At 45.2% G+C, this 18749-nt stretch overlaps 1 protein-coding gene across 1 annotated transcript in view; it reads right to left on the bottom strand.

Annotated features, from left to right (window-relative positions):
- IRS2 (insulin receptor substrate 2) overlaps positions 1-18749 on the bottom strand; it is a 35857-nt gene that overhangs the window by 7797 nt on the left and 9311 nt on the right. Inside the window, exons 2-4 of the mRNA XM_010831549.1 lie at positions 17685-17896; positions 456-539; positions 76-347 (exon numbers count right to left, since the gene is read on the bottom strand). Coding sequence (XP_010829851.1) covers positions 76-347; positions 456-539; positions 17685-17896 — 568 coding nt within the window. The remainder of the gene's footprint in view (positions 1-75; positions 348-455; positions 540-17684; positions 17897-18749) is intronic.

Below are 18749 nucleotides of genomic sequence, written 5' to 3'. Positions count from 1 at the left end.
GGGGTCGGTAAGGGGCGCGGATGGGGGCGCCCTAGCCGCGGGCCGCGTGGGCCTCAGGCGCTCCCCGGGTCCCACCCGCTCAGGGCTGCCCTTCCCCCGCGCCCGATCGCGGGCCCTTTCCGGGGCGTCATCAGCGCCATTCACTTGCAGGTTCTCGGGAAGTTGAAATCGTCTGTTTAGATGTAACAGGAGAAAGGGGAGGACGAGCGGGCGGAGAAGACTGCAGTTTCCATCGTGCCAGGAAGAGGGCGGGCTCCGGCGAGCCGAGCCGGGTCTCCGCGGCCGCGGCCAGTCCCCCGCCGACCCCCGGCCCAGCGCGCAGAGGCGCGGGAGTGGGCGTCTCCGGACTACACGCCCGCAGCGGGTGCCGCGTGAAAGATGCCCTTGGATGCTTCAGATATTTCCATCTACGTGGCTTCTGTGACTTTCAAAGTCGATTACAAATTAGGACCTACCATATAACGCGTCTCCTAAATGACTGTGAGGGCTGCTATTGAGGGTGGGAGTCCCCGAGTTCAGATCCGAGCAGGCTACGAATCCTGCTGAAACGAAAAAGGCTATAGACACAAGCCTTAGTCGGGTTTTTTGGTTTGTTTTTAATTGCGTCTTCATGAAATGATTTGAAACAAATTTTTGTTTTAACTCCTGGAAGTTTGCCTTTGAATGCCGTCTATACCTTACAAAAGTCTTCGTTTCCAATGTCATGGAGTCATACATTGAAGAAAAATAATTTAAGATTGTAACTTTTGAAAGAGTGATAAATATTTGAACATATTTGTAGAAATGTGACCTGAAAACTCTGCTAGTTAATATTATGGGCCGAGAGACCCCTACTTAGCGGAAGGTTGTAGTGGTTTTGGTTTTGGTAGTTGCTGTGTGAATTACGGTTCCTGATGAATAACGTAGAAGGATCAATGACACAGAAATCACCAGAATTTGCCTCAAAGAGGTGTGTTCAAAGTCGATCCTTCATTTTAGACAAACCATGCTTTACAAAATAATACTTCCATGAGTGGTGTGTGTGTGTGTACGCGTGCGCCTTTCTGTGAGTGGGCATGGGTGTGTACGTACATTTGCATGTGTGTGATTGTGTGTGTCCTATTACTTTTAGATCTTGCTGTCCCTTTTATGGTAACAGATGTTGCCTAGCAAGCTGTCCACCCAGCAAGGAGAGTTGATGGGGCTTCTCATCTGGGAGCTTCAAGACCGATTCTGTTGTCTCTGTGATCATTTCCAGTGAAGGGACCTGCCTAAATGTTCAGGAACCCTAGCAAGCAGAGGGTGATTCTGGGGTAACCTCTTTCCAGCATCATGCCATAATAATTTATTCAAAGAAAGGATTTCTGCGCTTGATTTTGGCTTTTCAAACAAAATAAGTTTTCAAATACTCATTGAATATTTAGTTGTTGTGCCCTTTGGATGTCAACAAGTCCATCTTGGATTTTGTTTTTTGTCCCCCGCCCCTTAAAGCTGTTCCAGTGGGTGTTCAATACCAGCGTTCCAGTAATGGTGTCAGAAGTTGTCTGCTGGCAGCTGACACCCCCGTATACTGGTTAGTCGGTCCCTGGTTAGGTACAGACAAGCCAGGGTGAAGAATTTATCTTCTCTATCAGTGGTGTTCTCATACTCTAGGATCACAGAGCTGCAGCAAAACTGCAAACTAATTGTCATTCTGAAGTCCTAGAACCTCTAGCTGCAAGTGTGGGAGTACAATTTCCATTCTCATTAAGAAGTCAGCCGGTGAAACCAGCAGAAAGGAACTCTGTAATTAGAAACATCCCAGTCTTCCTCAACGAAAGAACTGGTTGTCTTTCTCCCTTTCCATTGCCAAATAAGCTATTTATTTATTTAAAGCTTGTTTGACACCTTGTGATTTTTCCAACTGTTCTCCAGCAAAAGTCAGCTAATAACATCTGCCAACCTGTTCCCTATGCAGGGCTGGGTGCTGCTTGCGTGGCCTGTTGCCAGCTAGAGCCCGGATGAAATGCTTTCCCATGGTCCGAAATGGATAACAAAATGGCCATATCTTCGAACAAATATTGGTTTTTGTTTGGTTGGTTTTGTTGTTGTTTTAATATAAAATCTTACACAGTGATTTTTTTTTTTTTTAACCAAACCAAAAAGTCCTTTCTGGAATAATTTAATTACCTTTCATAGAGTAGTCAATTTCATAAAAGTGTGATATTAAAAACATACAATAATTCATAATACAAATAATAGTAATAATAATGTGTGTCAGTCGCTCAGTTGTGTTCAACTCTGTGACCCCGTGGACTGTAGCCCACCAGGCTCCTCTGTCCATGGAATTCTCCAGGCAAGAATACTGGAGTGGGTTGCCATTCCCTTCTCCAGGAAGTAATAATAATAATGACCATTAATTTTCTTCTCTGTTTCACATAAGGAAGTGTGTATAGCAGGAGAAAAGTTAACATGAGAGTTTTTTGGGTTTTGTTTTTAATTCTTAACCCTGTAGCTCTTTGACAGTACTTTTGTCTTGATGGACTCTATTTATGAACTGACTAAGCTGATCAGTCCATCCTAAAGGAGATCAGCCCTGGGTGTTCATTGGAAGGACTGATGCTGAAGCTGAAACTCCAGTACTTTGGCCACCTCATGCAAAGAGTTGACTCACTGGAAAAGACCCTGATGCTGGGAGGGATTGGGGGCAGGAGGAGAAGGGGACGACAGAGGATGAGATGGCTGGATGGCATCACCTACTCGATGGGCATGAGTTTGGGTAAACTCTGGGAGTTGGTGATGGACAGGGAGGCCTGGCGTGCTGCAGTCCATGGGGTCACAAAGAGTCGGACACGACTGAGCGACTGAACTGAACTGAACTGAAGGTGATCAGTGAAATATTATATGAGCAGTTAGAGTAGTTTTAACTTAAAATGTATTTTAGGAGTAGAGATTTTAACATCAGAGGTGTATGTCCCAGTCTTTAGAAGGAGTGGCAGCATTCCATCAAGTTTGCTATATTAAATAATGTATTTCAAAAAAAATTAAAAAATATATTAATAATGTATTTCAGTAGCTTATGTAATACATTACCCCTTCTGTGATGAATGAACTCCAAGGACGGACTTTCCCTCATCTAGGATCCATATGGGGTCTTCCTACACTTTAACTGCTAGTTTTTCCTCACAAATATATTTGCTAATATGTTTCAACTGAAATTTCACAAGGCTTTTGTAATATGCCAGTGCTGTGCAACAGAATGTTTTACGTGAAAGAATGTAACTGTTGTTCGGATCATTTACTGTCAAGGGGTGGCTTTGCAAATGTTTGAAAAAGCAGGATTTGTTCATAGGCTGTATCGTTTTCTTGGAAGTGGTAAAGCTTTCCACTTTAGTATTTATTTTGCTCTTTAAAAATCCTGATGCATTTTAAATAATCCTTTTTAAAAATATTCTTTTGGGGAAGAAGAGTTTTCTAAAGTAAATGATTTCTTATGTGTATATATTCTTGAGCAAACTACTCTGATGCTCAAGAATTATTCTGAAAGGTGTAAAAATTGAATTAATACTGCTCAGAATAATGCTCAGTTATGTGGTAAGCTCCAGGACAGCTAATCCAATATTCAGAACATTTTCATTTTTAAAAGAATTATATTGAAGAAATACTAACATATAAACAAGCAATTACAGAGTGACTACAGCCAGTGACTTACATTTCTTATTCATTCATCCCTGAATTCTGTTGTGTTTGAATTTTGAGAATATGTTTCTATATTAAAACACATACACACTTTTTTCCCCTAAAGACTTTCCATGATGGAAATTAAAAGTTTACATTAATGGCTATATAACATTACTGAATCATCAAGACAAACAAAAACTGTTCCTTCTCAGAAAATCCCTCTTCCTTGGAATTCTTGGCCCTGAAATATAATATAGCTTACGTTTTGCATGGCTAAATTGATGTCCTGCGATGCTGTGCTGCTGAGTTAAAGCCTTGTTTATCTTCTATTTGTTTTTTTGTTTTGGTTCTATCAGATCAGAATTAAAGTGTCTGCTTCTCAATATGTACTTCCTGAGCAGATGACATAAAAAAAGTGGGGGGGGGGCTCTAAAATGACACAGCTATACTTTCTGGGAGGGGAGGGGGTGAGCAGTGAGGCCAGCTGGGAGTGCCCTTGAACACAGCCCAGATGTTAAGGAAGGAGGAAGGTCAGCCGGAGCTCACTGATCCCACCGTTGCACATTTGCTCCAGGAGCCAGCTTTCGCCCTGGTTTTGCAAAACTGCTCAGGAGGTAAGTAGGACAGCGGCTGCCCGCTTGTCGCCAGATGCTCTGGCGTCTGGGGCTGTAGTCAGAAGCCTCCCGCTTTCCTGCAGTCGTTCACGTGCCATTTCCAGCTCGCCTTTCAGTCTGTTTTCGAGAGTTGTTTTGAAACCCAACCTACAGATAAGAGAGGAAACATGACCCGCTCTTGTGAATGCTGCCACCAACTGGCAAGGCTTCCTCCCAAGGCAGGACCAGCTCCCCTGCGAGCTCTCATAGCCAGAGAGGTGCCTGCTTTTGTGCAGAGCTGCTTGCAAGCTCACCGACCCTGGCTGGGCATAAATGTTTACATTTAGAGTCGATAGAAACTGCTTGAGATAAAAGAGAAGTAGCATCAAGGAGTGACTAAAGACGATGTCAGATAACAAATGAGGAATGACTGTGTTAGGAAGCTTCATAATTTTTTCTTTTCTTTTTGGATTCAGTATCAAGCTAATATGGTCACATTTTCTGATACACTTTATATCTCAATTTGCATCTTTAGTTACCGAGAACAGCTATTATATAAAAAATGTATGTCATTGTCCTTTAAGACTTTAGAAAACTACCTAACCAACAAATTAAAAATAAGAATCTAAACAAGATTATTTTCAAATATTTCCTGGGGCGAACCTCAGGGTTACAATCAGGATACAAACTTTTGGTTGTATTTCTCCACAAAATTGACCTATCAATTTCTTTTTTTTTTTTTTTTTTCTTTTTTAGAATAACCCAAAGTCATCTTGAGAGATTTTGAAAAGTATTTGAAAAAGTATGGAGGAAAGAAAATACATTTTCAGAACTATCAATAACATTTTAAAAGCTACAAAAGACAAATGGCAGTGAAATGTCAAAAGTGCCTACCTTTTTGATTAATTTGAACTTATGAACTCGTAGCTTATTTATCAAAGTTAAACGTATAAATGACACCTTCTTTCATAATTGCTCTAGTCTCGGTTTTTTGGCTGTGCCAATGACAGAGATATTCAAGTTAGTGATGGTATTTGAGCTAAGTTATCCAAACTGTGAAGGGATCAGAAGACATAATATATTTGCTCCCAAGTTTGTTCTTCAAGTACCTTTAGCCGGGATGAAAGAGAAAAACGAAACAACAGCTTAGTACATAGAATAGCAACGATAATGACAACAACTGATGAGAGTGGTTTACCAGCGTGTTCACGTGTTACGGCGTTTGATGCTCACCAGTCTGTGAGAACCAAATCAAATAGTATAGTTTATATTCTTGATATTAGTATAATTAGGATAGTTATGTCTATGCTCAGTCGCCACCCGTGTCTGACCCTTTGCGACCCTGTGGACTGTAGCTGCCAGGCTCCTCTGTCCATGGGATTCTCCAGGCAGGAATACTGGAGAGGGTTGCCGTGCCCTCCTCCAGGGGGTGTTCCCCACCCAGGGATTGAAACCAGGTCTCTTTCATCTCCTGCATTGGCAAGAGGGTTCTTTACCACTAGCAGTATAGTTATAACTATATTATAATAACAGTATATCAATATATTATTGTAATGTAATAAACATGTATCATTTTCCCATAATGCCAATATTATAAATATATGATTCTGACACAAGCAAGCATCCAGGTAGATCTTTAATTCCCCTTCTGGATCCTATGAGCCCATATACAATGTTTAAGAATGACTAGCTATTTTTATGAATAGGATGTTTTTTTGCCTTGTTTAAATCACTTAGAACACAAATGATATTAACTCAACTGAAGTAATTTGAGGAAAGAGGAATTCGTGAGGTTCACGAGAAAATAATTAGAGCAACAACTTGTGAAGTTAGAGCAGATGCCACTTATCACCATTCCCTGCTGGCTGTTCCATGTAAAGTGGAGACTCCGGTTCAGATAAACACATTCCAGGAGTCACTGGGTGGCTCGCACCAGCTTGCATCTTCACAGCTTCTAGTTCTTCACCGAGATGTCAGCCTATCACCTTGCTCGAAGAGAGAGAAAAAATAAGACTTAAATACTGAAAATTTCTTGAAATTACATTTGATACTACAAGAATATCTTTTTCGATAGTAGTAAGTATTAAAAAGCCATATTTTTCACTGCTGTTGAGCAGCACACAGAAAATGAAATATATTGGTATTTTACTTTATTATTCTGTTTTTATTTTGGCAAGTATGTCCCTGGTTTGAAAGCTTCTACACGCTAAGAGTGGATTCCAATTCCAAAATGGCAACTGTATCCCTCATGGTATAAATTTAAGGAAACGAATACGCAGATTGTTAATGAGTGTCATTGTTAAAAGTTACATTACTCTTTACTTATAGAATAATAGAAAAGTAGGATTGTTCTTTATTATGCAGTTGAATTTATATCTTTCTCAACTCAAGAGATAAAAATCAGCAAGCATCGAATTGCTAAAGGTATGTGAACTATCTGTTTAAGCATCAAACGTGTTAGGAATTATCATCGAATTGCTAAAGGTGTGTGAACTATCTGTTTAAGTGTCAAACGTGTTAGGAATTATCTAGAACATAGGTTGTGCCCCTTTTGTTTACTGTCTAAATAATAAAGTACTATCTTTCTTCAATGATTTACATTGGAGGAGTTTCCTTTTTTTGTATCTTTTGTTACAATATTGTTACATGTAATTTGGAGACAAAAATTGTCTGTTATGACACTGATCATATGGCATTTTTCTTAATTTTCTTAATACTATATTTTAGTTTGTAATGTTGCTGTTTTAGCCTCTTCTAATTAATAAGATATGGTAGATAAAGTGATTTTCATCTTTAAGCCCAGGAAGTTTTGTAAAGTTCCTCATATCATATAACGTTCAGGAAAATTCCAGGAAAAGGTGATATGAAGATGTAATAAGGAAAAAAAAAAAACAGAAATGAACTTCATCTTGGTTACTTGCAACGATCTTCTGATAAAAATCCCGTTTGCAGTTAGAACAAAGAAAGGGGATACATGGGAAGAAATAAAAGGTAAACTGAGGCAACTTTAGGTGTCGAGCAGTTAACATTTAGGCTGACTTGCAGGGGGCCCTGCGCTGTCAGAGGGCTTCCACGTGGTCACACAAGCACCTCCGAGTCCTCATCCGTGTTCAGTTAGAGTAACAACCCCGATGTTCATGGCATTGACATTCCTGTCCTTCATGTCACAGTCTTTCCTAACTGGTTAAACTGCGAGCTGCTGGGGCTCACTGCTGTTCTCCACTGGTTCTCTTTTTTCCCTTCTTTTAAATCCTTCGCAGGCTCACTCTTCTAAGTGCCGTTTGCAATCTCCAGCTACTTTCCGGGGAGGGGGAAACGCGTTTTTGTCTCCACAGCTGACCTTCGGCATACTGTTCTCAGTCCTGACTGGACTACAGTTTCACACGTAACAAGGCATCATTAAAGCATTTTAGTTGTAATAACAAGGAAACGGCAACCCACTCCAGTATTTTTGCCTGGAAAATCCCATGGATGGAGGAGCCACGGGGTCGCAAAGAGCCAGACACGACTGAGCGACTTCACTTCACTTCACTTCAACAAAATGCCCATTTTATAAACAAGGCGCATCTGTTTAAGAGAGATTTAGAGTGCTTACACCCACTCCGCTGGGAATGAAAATAGGAAGAAAAAAGGAAAAAGTCTCTTTCATTTAGTGGAAATTCGTTTCAACTAGTCAAACAGTAATTCTATCAAGCATATTTTTAAGTTAATTTTTTAAGCTAATATTTTGGACAATGATCCCAAAGGTCTATATAATATGAGGAACTACCTGCTTTGTAGGAAATACTATTAATAATAAATGGTTCCCAGTTACATTATCTGGTGATAAATTCATATTAACCCAATAAAGTAGTTGATTCTATCAGATTTATCAGTGTCTTAAACATCTACTTTGTGCTAAAGTGTGTGTGATACTATTGACTCCAAAATGCAAATCTACATCAGCCACCCAGCTGTGCCTCTTGGGAGGGGCTGCCTTCCAGGGGTATCTCCGGTCCCCACACCTCTTGCTGGGTGAGTTGGATGTGCAAGTCCCTGGGTCCCCTTGGTGCTAGCCCCTTCTGGGCACTGAGCTTGTAGCAGTTGCCCTAAGAGATGAGGGCTTCCCTGGTGGCTCAGTGGTAACGAACCCGCCTGCCAATGCAGGAGATGCAGGAGACGCAGGTTTGATCCCTGGGTTGGGAAGATCCCCTGGAGGAGGAAATGGCAACCCACTCCAGTATTCTTGCTTGGGAAATCTCATGGACAGAGGAGCCTGACAGGCTACAGTCCACGGGGTCGAAGAAGAGTCAGACACGGCTGAGAGACTCAACAACAACAGCAAAAGGAATAAAGTGATGGATGGCTCCCTCCAGGACAGACAGCAGGCTTGCTTATTTCCTGCTTCAAAGAGGTGGATCCCCACGCCTGGTGAACCCGCCAGGACACCCCAGCCCCCGCTGTAGGGACAGCCACTGGGACGCTCATGTTATCCCCGTGATGCTCAGGGAGGGGACGAGGGAGCAGAAGCGGGTCTTGCTGTTTTCTGTGGCACAAACCACGGACCCCCAAAGCTCACCTCCTCTTCCAGCGAGCATGCCTCTAAGTGATCAGCTCGTAAGGAAATTGCAGTGAAGTCTCAGCCCCCCAGGGAAGCTTACAGACTAGGGGGAGACAGCCTGTGTGTACACAGGCAAAGCCAGGGGCCAGCGGCCTTTAATACAGAAATAGATCCAGCTTCACAGGGGAGGCTGGTGTACTCCAAAGCTGGCATTTTATTTCGTGTCTCAGGAAGACAGACTGTTTGATAAATGATGTTGGCATAACTGGAAAATACATCTGAAGACACACTAAAATTGCATCCCTGTCTCCTTTCACGAAAATGTCAGGTGAATAAAAGATGTACATGTTAAAACATGAAACCGCAAATGCGGGAGAAAGGGACAAATGATAAATTTAACTTTCTGAAATAGAATTCTGTGCAGAAAAATATAGGAAAGGCAAAATCAAAGACAGCAAACTGGAAAGAAATCGCAGACATTATCACAGGAAGTGCTACTTTTGTGTTTACTTCATACGTTCAAGGCTCCTGTAAAGGCAGCAACAAAGAGACCACAGACAATATAAAAGGGGAAAGATCTGGACGCAAAGGTCACAGTGATGAGAATAAATGCAAGGAAGTCTAAACCAGTAACAGTCTGCTTAACCTTTCTCACAATAAGATAAGTGCAGATTAAAACCACAGTGTGGTACAGTCATTTATCCATCAGATTGGCACTGATCAAGAAGTTGGGTTACTTGATCCAGATGTCAGGAAAGGTTCCCATACAAGGCTGCTTGATGGTACAGACCCAAACAGCATCCACGCAGGGCAATCCGACTGTCCATTAAAGTGACAACTGTCCGTGCTCTTTGACTGACAATTTCATGTCTAAAAATCATTGGTACGTATGGGAAATAATTGCCTTACAAGAGTATTGTTGAGAACGGAACCTGATGTGCATGTGAGAAATAATATGTTCTGGAGGACCTTCATTCCATTCTCACCTGGAACAGCAGAAATTTGGAAGCAAGTCGAAGGTCAGCAATTTGGAACTGGTCAAACCATATATGAATGCAATATTATACAACTGTGACATGTCGAAGCTTTATTCATACCATAACATCCCAAGATGTGGTTTAAGCAAGGAAAATATAACACAAGAATCTGTTAACTATTCAGAGGTGTAAAAGTAACATATTTTACCGTTTAAGGGCTCTGTAGACCTAGTGCGTTTGTGCTTGTGATCTGAGATGCTGAAAGGCTGTCACAGAGGTTTGGACTGGAGGTATCGGTTTGGGAGTGCAGGCGTGTAGGAGTATTTATCCATGGGATGCACTAAAACCTAGGCATCATATTCAAAACCAGAGATGTCACTTTGCTGACAAAGCTCTGTCTAGTCAAAGCTATGGTTTTTCCAGTAGTCATGTACAGATGTGAGAGCTGGACCATAAAGAAAGCTGAGCGCTGAAGAACTGATGCTTTTGAACTGTGGTGTTGGAGAAGAATTTTGAGAGTCCCTTGGACTGCAAGGAGCTCAAATCAGTCAATCCTAAAGGAAATCAGTCCTGAATATTCATTGGAAGGACTGATGCTGAAGCTGAAACTCCAATACTTTGGCCATCTGATGTGAAGAGCTGACTCATTTGAAAAGACCCTGATGCTGGGAAAGATTGAGGGCAAGTGGAGAAGGGGGCGACAGAGGATGAGATGGTTAGATGGCATCACCGACTCGATGGACATGAGTTTGAGCAAACTTAGGGAGATGGTGTAGGACAGAGAAGCCTGGCATGCTGCAGTATTTGGGGTCGCAGAGAGCTGGACATGAGTTAGCGACTGAACAGCAGCAATGTGCTAGACTCGCGGTGAGAGAGATGAAATCGGGAGGAGGGCCCAGATCATGCTCAGGTTTCGAAGTCAGGGTCAGGAAGGGGAGCCGACAGAGGACACGTGGGAGAGGCAGCCTTTGAAGCAGGGAAAACAGCAGGGTTCGTGATCAGGAGAAGGCATGGAGGAGAGCCTCGGGAATCATGATGCTGAGTGACCCAGGGAGGTGGATCTGGTGACAGGGAAGCCACTGTGGGTCCAGGCGGGAGTTGATTCCTTGGATGAGGTGTTTGTGGAGCAGAGGAGGTCAGAAGGCAGCCCAGAGAAGACAGGAAAGATGAGCCTCGTCCCTGAGGATGAGCTCTTCCATGATGAGTTGCAAGTGCTGTCCTGGCAGGAGCGGCGGGGATGAGAAAGGACACGGAACTCTGAGCAAAGCCAAGGTGGACGGCCAGCAGCGTCCTCGGGAGGGAAGGGAGGGCCGGGTGACACAGACTCGGATGGACGGCGACTGGGAGCATGAGAGAAACGCGGAAGGCTTCTGGAGATGCTGGAGGAAGGCAGGGCTGGTGGGGAGACAGCTTGGCAATTTCTTAAAAGTGAAGTCGGTCAGTCGTATCCGACTCTTTGCGATCCCATGGACTGTAGCCCACCAGGCTCCTCCATCCACAGAATTTTCCAGGCAAGAGTACTGGAGTGGGTTGCCATTTCCTTCTCCAAGCCACACCCAATCATAGCGTACCATCCAGGAGTCATGCTCCTTGGAATTTTCTCGAAGGAGTGGAAAACTTATGTCCGTGTAAAATGCGAGCACAGATGTTTATAGCGGCTCTCCTCATAATTGCTCAAATCGGAAGCAGTCAAGACTACCATTCATAGGTCAATGGATAAATAAACTATGGTACATTCACACAATGGAGCATTATTCACTGATTTCTTTAAAATGAACTCTCAAACCATAGAAGGTGTAGAAGAACATGAGATGCACGTTAATAAGTGAAGGAAGCCAATCTGAAAAGCTACTTACTGTGTAATTCCTACTACGTGTCATCCTGGCAAAGGCAAAACTATGGAGTCAGTGAAAATAAGCAAAACTATGGAGTCAGTGAAAATAAAGAAAGCAGTGGCTGCTGGGGGTGGAGGAAAGGGGGCAGGCAGAGCAGAGAGGATTTTTAGGTCAGTGAAAATAAAATTGTGCTTGATGTGAGGAAGGTTCTGTGTCCTTACACATTTATCCAAGCCCACAGACTATTGAGCACCCAGAGTTAACCTAAGGTGATCTGTGGACTTCGGGTGATTACAATGTGTCAATATATGTTCACTAGTGGTAAATATCTATCACTCTGTTGAGTGATAGATAACAGGAGAGGCTATACATGGGGGGTCGGGGGGGAGAAACCTCTAAACCCTCCTCTCAATTTTGTGGTAAACCTAAAATTGCTCTAAAAAAACGAAGTCTTAAATTTTGTTTCAAAACTACGTCCCGTGAGAACGTTACTACATGTCACAGAACCGCGTATTTTAACATGGCTCTTTTATGTGATGTGAATTCTGCCTACAAGAACGCACCTTGATTACAGCTCTTCACCTCGACCGAGAGGGTTCAAACAGCTCCGTGGTTACCTACAGCACTAAGGAGACAAACTGCAGCATGATCTTGCTGGCAAAAGATGTTCTTATTTCAAAAAGAGACCAGAAACGGATGGAGAAAATTAAAGAAGGGAAGGCGAGGCTGAAATGCAAAACGCTGACCTTCCCACCTGAAGGAGAAAAGAACCAGGTAGTACCCTAATCCGCCAGATCCAAAAAAAGTTTAACCAACCAGCCCCTCCTGGGGGGGTTCTGGGAGGTGCAGGCCCTGAGTTTGAATCACCCGGGGTGCCCTTGAACAGAAAGCATCAGGACCCATGATCCAGGGTTAACAGTGTCTGGGGGAACACCCTAATTTGATTGCCCAAAGAGGCTTTAAACCCCCAACCACGTAATTATTTCATAACAAACATACGTCTGTCTTCCCCGTTGACCTCCTGCAGCACACGCTCACTTTCACATGAGGCTTTGCCGCCACTGAACCTCCGTGTGTGAACACGTGTTTGCTGAGATGGTGGTTGATTTCTGTCGCCGTATAAAATGCTACCTCTGTATTCTGATTAGATTATTGAAGGAATAACTGCTTAGGGAAGAAAATCTTTAGACTACAGAGGAGTGAATAGAGGAAAACCAAAAGGTAACATGAGTGTCCCACCCAGAGGTGGTCGTTGTCAGCACTTTCAGGACATTTGTATCCATCTTTTTGCATGCATGTGCGCTACTGTGCAAAATGGAAACCACACTGCTTTAAAATGTCCCCAGTGGCATCAATGTCTTATGGCTACATACTCTTCCATTTTTTTACCGCAATCATCTGGTCTTTTCACCGGCCTGCTGCTGCCCATTGGCCACCAAGCTCGGCATATTTGGAAGAACCAGATCAGCCTGTGAGCATCATCACCGCTGTCTGACGGCCAGTGTCCCCAAGGCGCTGTGGCCCCAGCAGATGCTGTCCGTGGACGTGGACAGTGGTCTACACATTCTGCTGCGTGCCTGTGACCCTCCTGCACACAGGAATCCTGACTAATGAGGACCCAAAGAGGAAGGACATAAAACAGAGTGAAGGAAATAGAAGATACAGCGGGAATGGTCCCAAACACTTCAGCATCCCCATTTTATAGGTGGTGAAACTGAGGCACAGGTAGTGCTTAATCTGAAATCCCACAGCTACTGAGGAGCACAGTGGAGACTCAGGGCCACCCCACCCCAAAAGCTGTGTGGCTACATCCGGGCTCAGGATGCACGCAGCCACTGTAACTTTTTCCCGTTCCACCATTAGCTGAGCAAAAGGCTGGTTGGGTCCTCCTGTGTGCAACATGCTGAGCCGTATGCTGGGAGAGACATCACAGTAATGATGCAGCGATGAAGCTGTGCTTACATAGCAGGACAGGCTTCCCTGGTGGCTCCAACGGTAAAGAATCTGCCTGCAATGCAGGTTCGATCCCTGGCTTGGGAAGATCCCCTGGAGAAGGGAATGGCAACCCACTCCAATATTCTGGAAAATCCCATGGACAGAGGAACCTTGTGGCCTACAGTTCATGGCGTTACAAAGAGTCAGTCACGACTGAACAACTAACACACACACACACCAGGAACCCAGATTAGGGTTCTGGGTCCCCCTCCCTTCCTTCCTGGGGAGAAGCTCTGGGGGAGGAAGATGGGAGATGGGATGTGAAGGAACAGTGACCTGAGAGCGCCTTCAGCCCTCAAATTCTTTAAGGAGCTGAGTTTGATTTGCGGAGTGCTCTGAGTTTCTTCATTCCGCATTCATCTGAGTACCCCATCGTTCCGCAGCCCGTAACATTTAAGTGCTGGCTTCAAGAACCTGGAGAAGTTGGAGTGCGAGTCGGGTTGAAGTTTTGCTGAACGAATTCCACAGGAAAGAAAAGGGCCAGATGTTGAAGGGATTTTCAGAGGAATGGATTGTCCAGGTGTGAACATGGAGGCCCAGAGAGGTGATGTGATTTGCCCTAAGCCATGCAGCTAGTGTCAGAGCCAGGCCTAGAAGCCAGGTGTCCTGGCTCCCAAGACATTCCGCTGCCCGAGGAATGGAACAGGGCTTCCCTGGTGGCTCAGATGGTAAAGCGTCTGCCTGGAATGCAGGAGACCTGGGTTCGATCCCTGGGTTGGGACGATCCCCTGGAGAAGGAAATGGCAACCCACTCCAGTACTCTTGTCTGGAAAATTCCATGGACTGAGGAGCCTGGTAGGCTACAGTCCGTGGGGTCACAAAGAGTCGGACATGACTGAGCAACTTCACTTGATTCACTGAGTTTCAGAGAATGACCCGTAGATCCTTCAGCCACCAGAGCAACACAGAATCCCCAGGGAACCCCAGATCTCAGCCCGCCTCTCAGAACCTCGATCCACTGGCTGTTCACTGTTAAGATGCTTCCAGTCAGCCCCTGGCAAGAGCCACGCTGGAGAAGCCCATCTGGTGCCCTGCTCATGGTACCATGAGCAAACATGGGCTTGAAGGATCCTGCCATATTCAGAAATCCCTGGCTATTCCCTAGCCCTGAGCCCTGGGCTCAGCGTGGCACTTCCAGTGTGATGCTAAGAGGGTTCCTGGAAGTACGTGGCTGCAGATTTACAAAAACTTGGCCCAGGTATAAAGGTCTGTAAGCTATTGTTCTTTGTAAATCTTTGGATCCGTTGTTATGTATTCTGCCTCCGACCTTTTGGCAAGGATGGGAAAACATTACCACGAGGTCCAGGTGGAGCCCCAGAGGGGTGAGAGCAGATGGTCATGCGTGTCTCCCTTTTTTACATGCCCTAGGTGGTGGAGGACACACGTCCTTACAGAAGAGACGCAGAGACACTCAGAGGGAGGGACGATGGTGTGGTGACCCCCAGGGAGGAGCCACCTGAGGATGGAGGCAGAGACTGGAGCCGCAGGTCTGTTAGGGTCAGAACAGCAAGGATCGCAGGCAACAGAAACCAAGAGGAATGTGTGGAGCAGCTCTTCCTGGTCCTTCCCCTCACAGCTCGGCTCTACCAGCAGCTCGATTTCAGACTTCTGGTCTCCAGAACTGTAAGAATACATTTCTATTGCTTTAAACTATCCATCTGTGGTACTTCGCTATGAAGCCCTAGGAAACTACCACAATTAGCCTGAAACATGTTGTAATTCCTGATAATTACAAAGCAATAAAAGACGACTGGGTTTATTTCAAAAGAACTAATGAGCCAGCTTGACAAATACCCCCTTGGCCAAAAGGGTGCAATTTGAGTTTGAATAAGGGTAGAAATGACAAAGACTGATGTATGTCACATTGGCTTCAATCCTTGTGATCATAATGATATTTTGAAAAGCCAAATTGGTCACTTCTTGAGAGGCATGAATAATGAGTCTATTATTTTGAAACCTCAGTAAATAAAAGGATAGAATCAAGCACTTTTAATGCTTATCTGCCATCAAATGTAGACATTTAACAAAAGATTAGATGAGGAGAAAGCTCTTATAAACTTATTCTAGCTAAGAAATGGAAACAAAATGATAAATTTTGACTCAAACTATTTACCAATCCCCAGTAATCTACTGGATCCGGGCATCAAAACGGACAAATAAACAGACGTAACCTACCTTCTGAGGGTTCAGTTCAGTGTGGCCTCACTGAAGGAACTGAACCCAAATCTGAATGAATCTTTGAATCCAGCCACACTCAGAAGGCACAGGATAACTGCTGGACTCAATCAGTAAGATCTAGTCTTTAGAAGCACAACTGGAGAAACAGTCCACATTCTTCAACAGATGAACAGTAAGCCAATGAATTAGATGGTGGGGAGTTATGTGTGAATTCAAAACTCAATCAAGTTTAACTATTGGATTGACCAAAACACTCTTGCCAGTTTTTTCATAGCATCTTTGAACTTTTTGACCAACCCAATACAGTATCAACCCAATACAACAATTCAAACTGTGGAGCTGGAGAAGACTCTTGAGAGTTCCTTGGACAGCAAGGAAGTCAAACCAGTCAATCCTAAAGTAAATCAACCCTGAATATTCATTGGAAGGACTGATGCTGAAACTGAAGCTCCAATACTTTGGCCACCTGAGGCAAAGAGCCAACTCATTGAAAAAGACCCTGATGCTGGGAAAGATGGAAAGCAGGGGAAGAAGGGGGTGACAGAGGATGAGATGGTTGGGTGGCATCACCGACTCAATAGACATGAGTTTAAGCAAACTCCAGAAGATAGTGAAGGACAGGGAAGCCTGGCATGCTGCAGTTCATGTGGTCATGAAGAGTCAGGCATGACTTATCCACTGAATGACAGCAATACAACAATAAAGTAATGTAAGGAAGTGTCAAAGCCAAGATAGTGGTGACTTTGGGGGAGGGGTCAAGAGCCCGTGATGTGGATAAGGACACAGCCAGGGTTTCTGGGGAGGCTGGCATCGTTGACCGTGTTGACCTGGTTGCCACTACAAACACACTGGCTTCGTAGCAGCTGACTAAGGCCTGCCCTCGCTGATGCATCATCAGACCCATGTTTTACGGGCTTGGCCAGAGGATGCGCCTCTTCCCTTTCCATTGTTTTCAAGTTGATGTCAACTCATTGCCCTTTCTTTGAGAGTCCTCATTGTCTCTGAGATCATTTAATAGGGTTTACTTCTCTAGGCTGGACAAGTCTCTACAGAGACAGAGGCACACTTTTCTGTGGGGATGGAAAACGGTCTGACGTTTTTGGCAGTCATGAACCCTGGTCATGAACTTTCGCATGGAGCGTTACTGGTCTGACACAGCAGGGTGATGGCAGCGGGTCCATCTCTGCACTGACTTGTCTGTCTGTACATCCATCCAGCGCTTGCTGCCAAAGAGTGAGAAAGAGAATATTTGGGACCTCTGTGTAAGCAGAGGGGAATTCCCAGGGGATGCCAAGTGGATGGGAGGGATTTGAGACATTAATCAGCCCAACATTTATAGGAACCTTCCAGGGGAGAAGTTAGTTTCTGTAAAAAGTGGACCCCAAGGCCTCAGGAATGGATGAGATATAGGAGGTGCACCTGTCAGGACTCCTTGGCTTGCCATGAACTCAGTCTAAGCTGAAGTCACTGTCTTGGGATATTGTTAATACATTGAACCTCCCTCATGCCTCAGAGGTTCAAGACTGTGGGACGGGATTGTCCCCCCTCAGTGATGGGAAAGGCCACAGCCCCTGCAGAAGGTCCTCCGAGACCCTTCACCATCACGTACCACCAGCCAAAATGACAGAAGACGAGCAAGTCGAGGAGACTGATGGCTGAGCTTGCGGTCCCCAAAGGCACTTGCTGGTCTACTTTGGATTTTGTGCTCTCAAGTCAACTGATGGACATCCAGGGGAATCTTTGACCACCAAGGATGCACCTTCACGAAAAGAGGGTACCCTCGAGACCCTCACAAGACCTGCACTGCACCAAGAAGTCTGCCTCCAGGAGCCTCAGGGGGCCGCCCGGCTCTCCTGGAGTTGGCGGGCGTATTTGGAGGAAGAGACTTGACTGGCTGTTCCTTGGAGGAGCAGGAAGGCTGAAGTACCCACAGTGGCAGAAGCAAAGACGGGCATGAGAAACACGCTCTTCCGGGATCGGGGCTGGAGAGGCCAGGGCGCCAGGTTTCCCCAGGGACCATCTGGGGCCCGGGAAAGGTTGCTGAGCGGGATGGAGCCCCAGGACTTCTCCCAGGAAGGCAGAGGGGCACGGCGGGGTCGGGGTGGTTCTCCTGACTCCGCGGTGCGGAAACGCCCGTGTCTAGACGTTGGCAAACAAGGAACAGACAGTCAGACCATGATGCTGTTCAGGCAGGACTGTCTCCCTTCCCTTCTGTGGAAGCCAGTGTACCCGGGGGAAGCCACAGCACCGAGAACTGGAGGACAAATGCCAGCCTTCCTCTCTCCTCGCCCATCCCCACATTTCAGGGAATCCCTGAGCTGAACGGAAGAGCTCTTTGACCAGGAAGAAAGGGGAAGTCTTGATCAGGATGGGAGCGGGATTTTTAGTGTCTGAGAAAGTGAGTGTGCCCATGACCGAGGAGGACAGAAAAGTCGCGGGACCTGCTCGAGTGTCTTAAGAGGCAGAAAGGGGAAAAGATGTAGAAGGCGTTTGAAGCCCGTGGTACCCACATGTTGCCCTGACTTCATTAGAAAACACTTACTGATCTGGAGCAGGAAATCCAGATGGAATGCACTTTGGGACCTGGAGTTTAAAGCTTAAATGGTAGGGTATAATCTAGCCTCTGTCTCTCCTCCACACCCTCCCCTCCCCCTTCTCAACTTCTTTACATTGCATTTTCCCTGTAGGCTCTGTTGTCAACAGCTGCAAGCTGACTCTCTCCACGTGGTTGGAAAGACGACTGGGTCTTTGGTCTTTACAGCGAGTGACCTGGAGGCAGAAAGAGCCTCTCTGCCAGCATCTCCGTGTTGGTTATCACAGAAGGACTCCATCTGGTCCTACCTGGTCTCTATGCCTTGAATCCACTGCTGAGAATGGCAAATGGGACACCAGGATTGCCAGGCTGAGCCAGAGGCCCATTTGGTGTCTGAGGACGGGGGTCCCAGAGGTAACCAGCCAGCCAGAGTCATGTAGGATGGAGGGGAATGTTCTT

This window comes from Bison bison, unplaced genomic scaffold (genome assembly GCF_000754665.1).
Source record: "Bison bison bison isolate TAMUID 2011002044 unplaced genomic scaffold, Bison_UMD1.0 scf7180017864527, whole genome shotgun sequence".
NCBI lineage: Eukaryota > Metazoa > Chordata > Mammalia > Artiodactyla > Bovidae > Bison > Bison bison.
The sequence above is the reverse complement of the archived record's forward strand: the minus strand, read 5'-3'. Positions and strand labels throughout refer to the sequence as shown.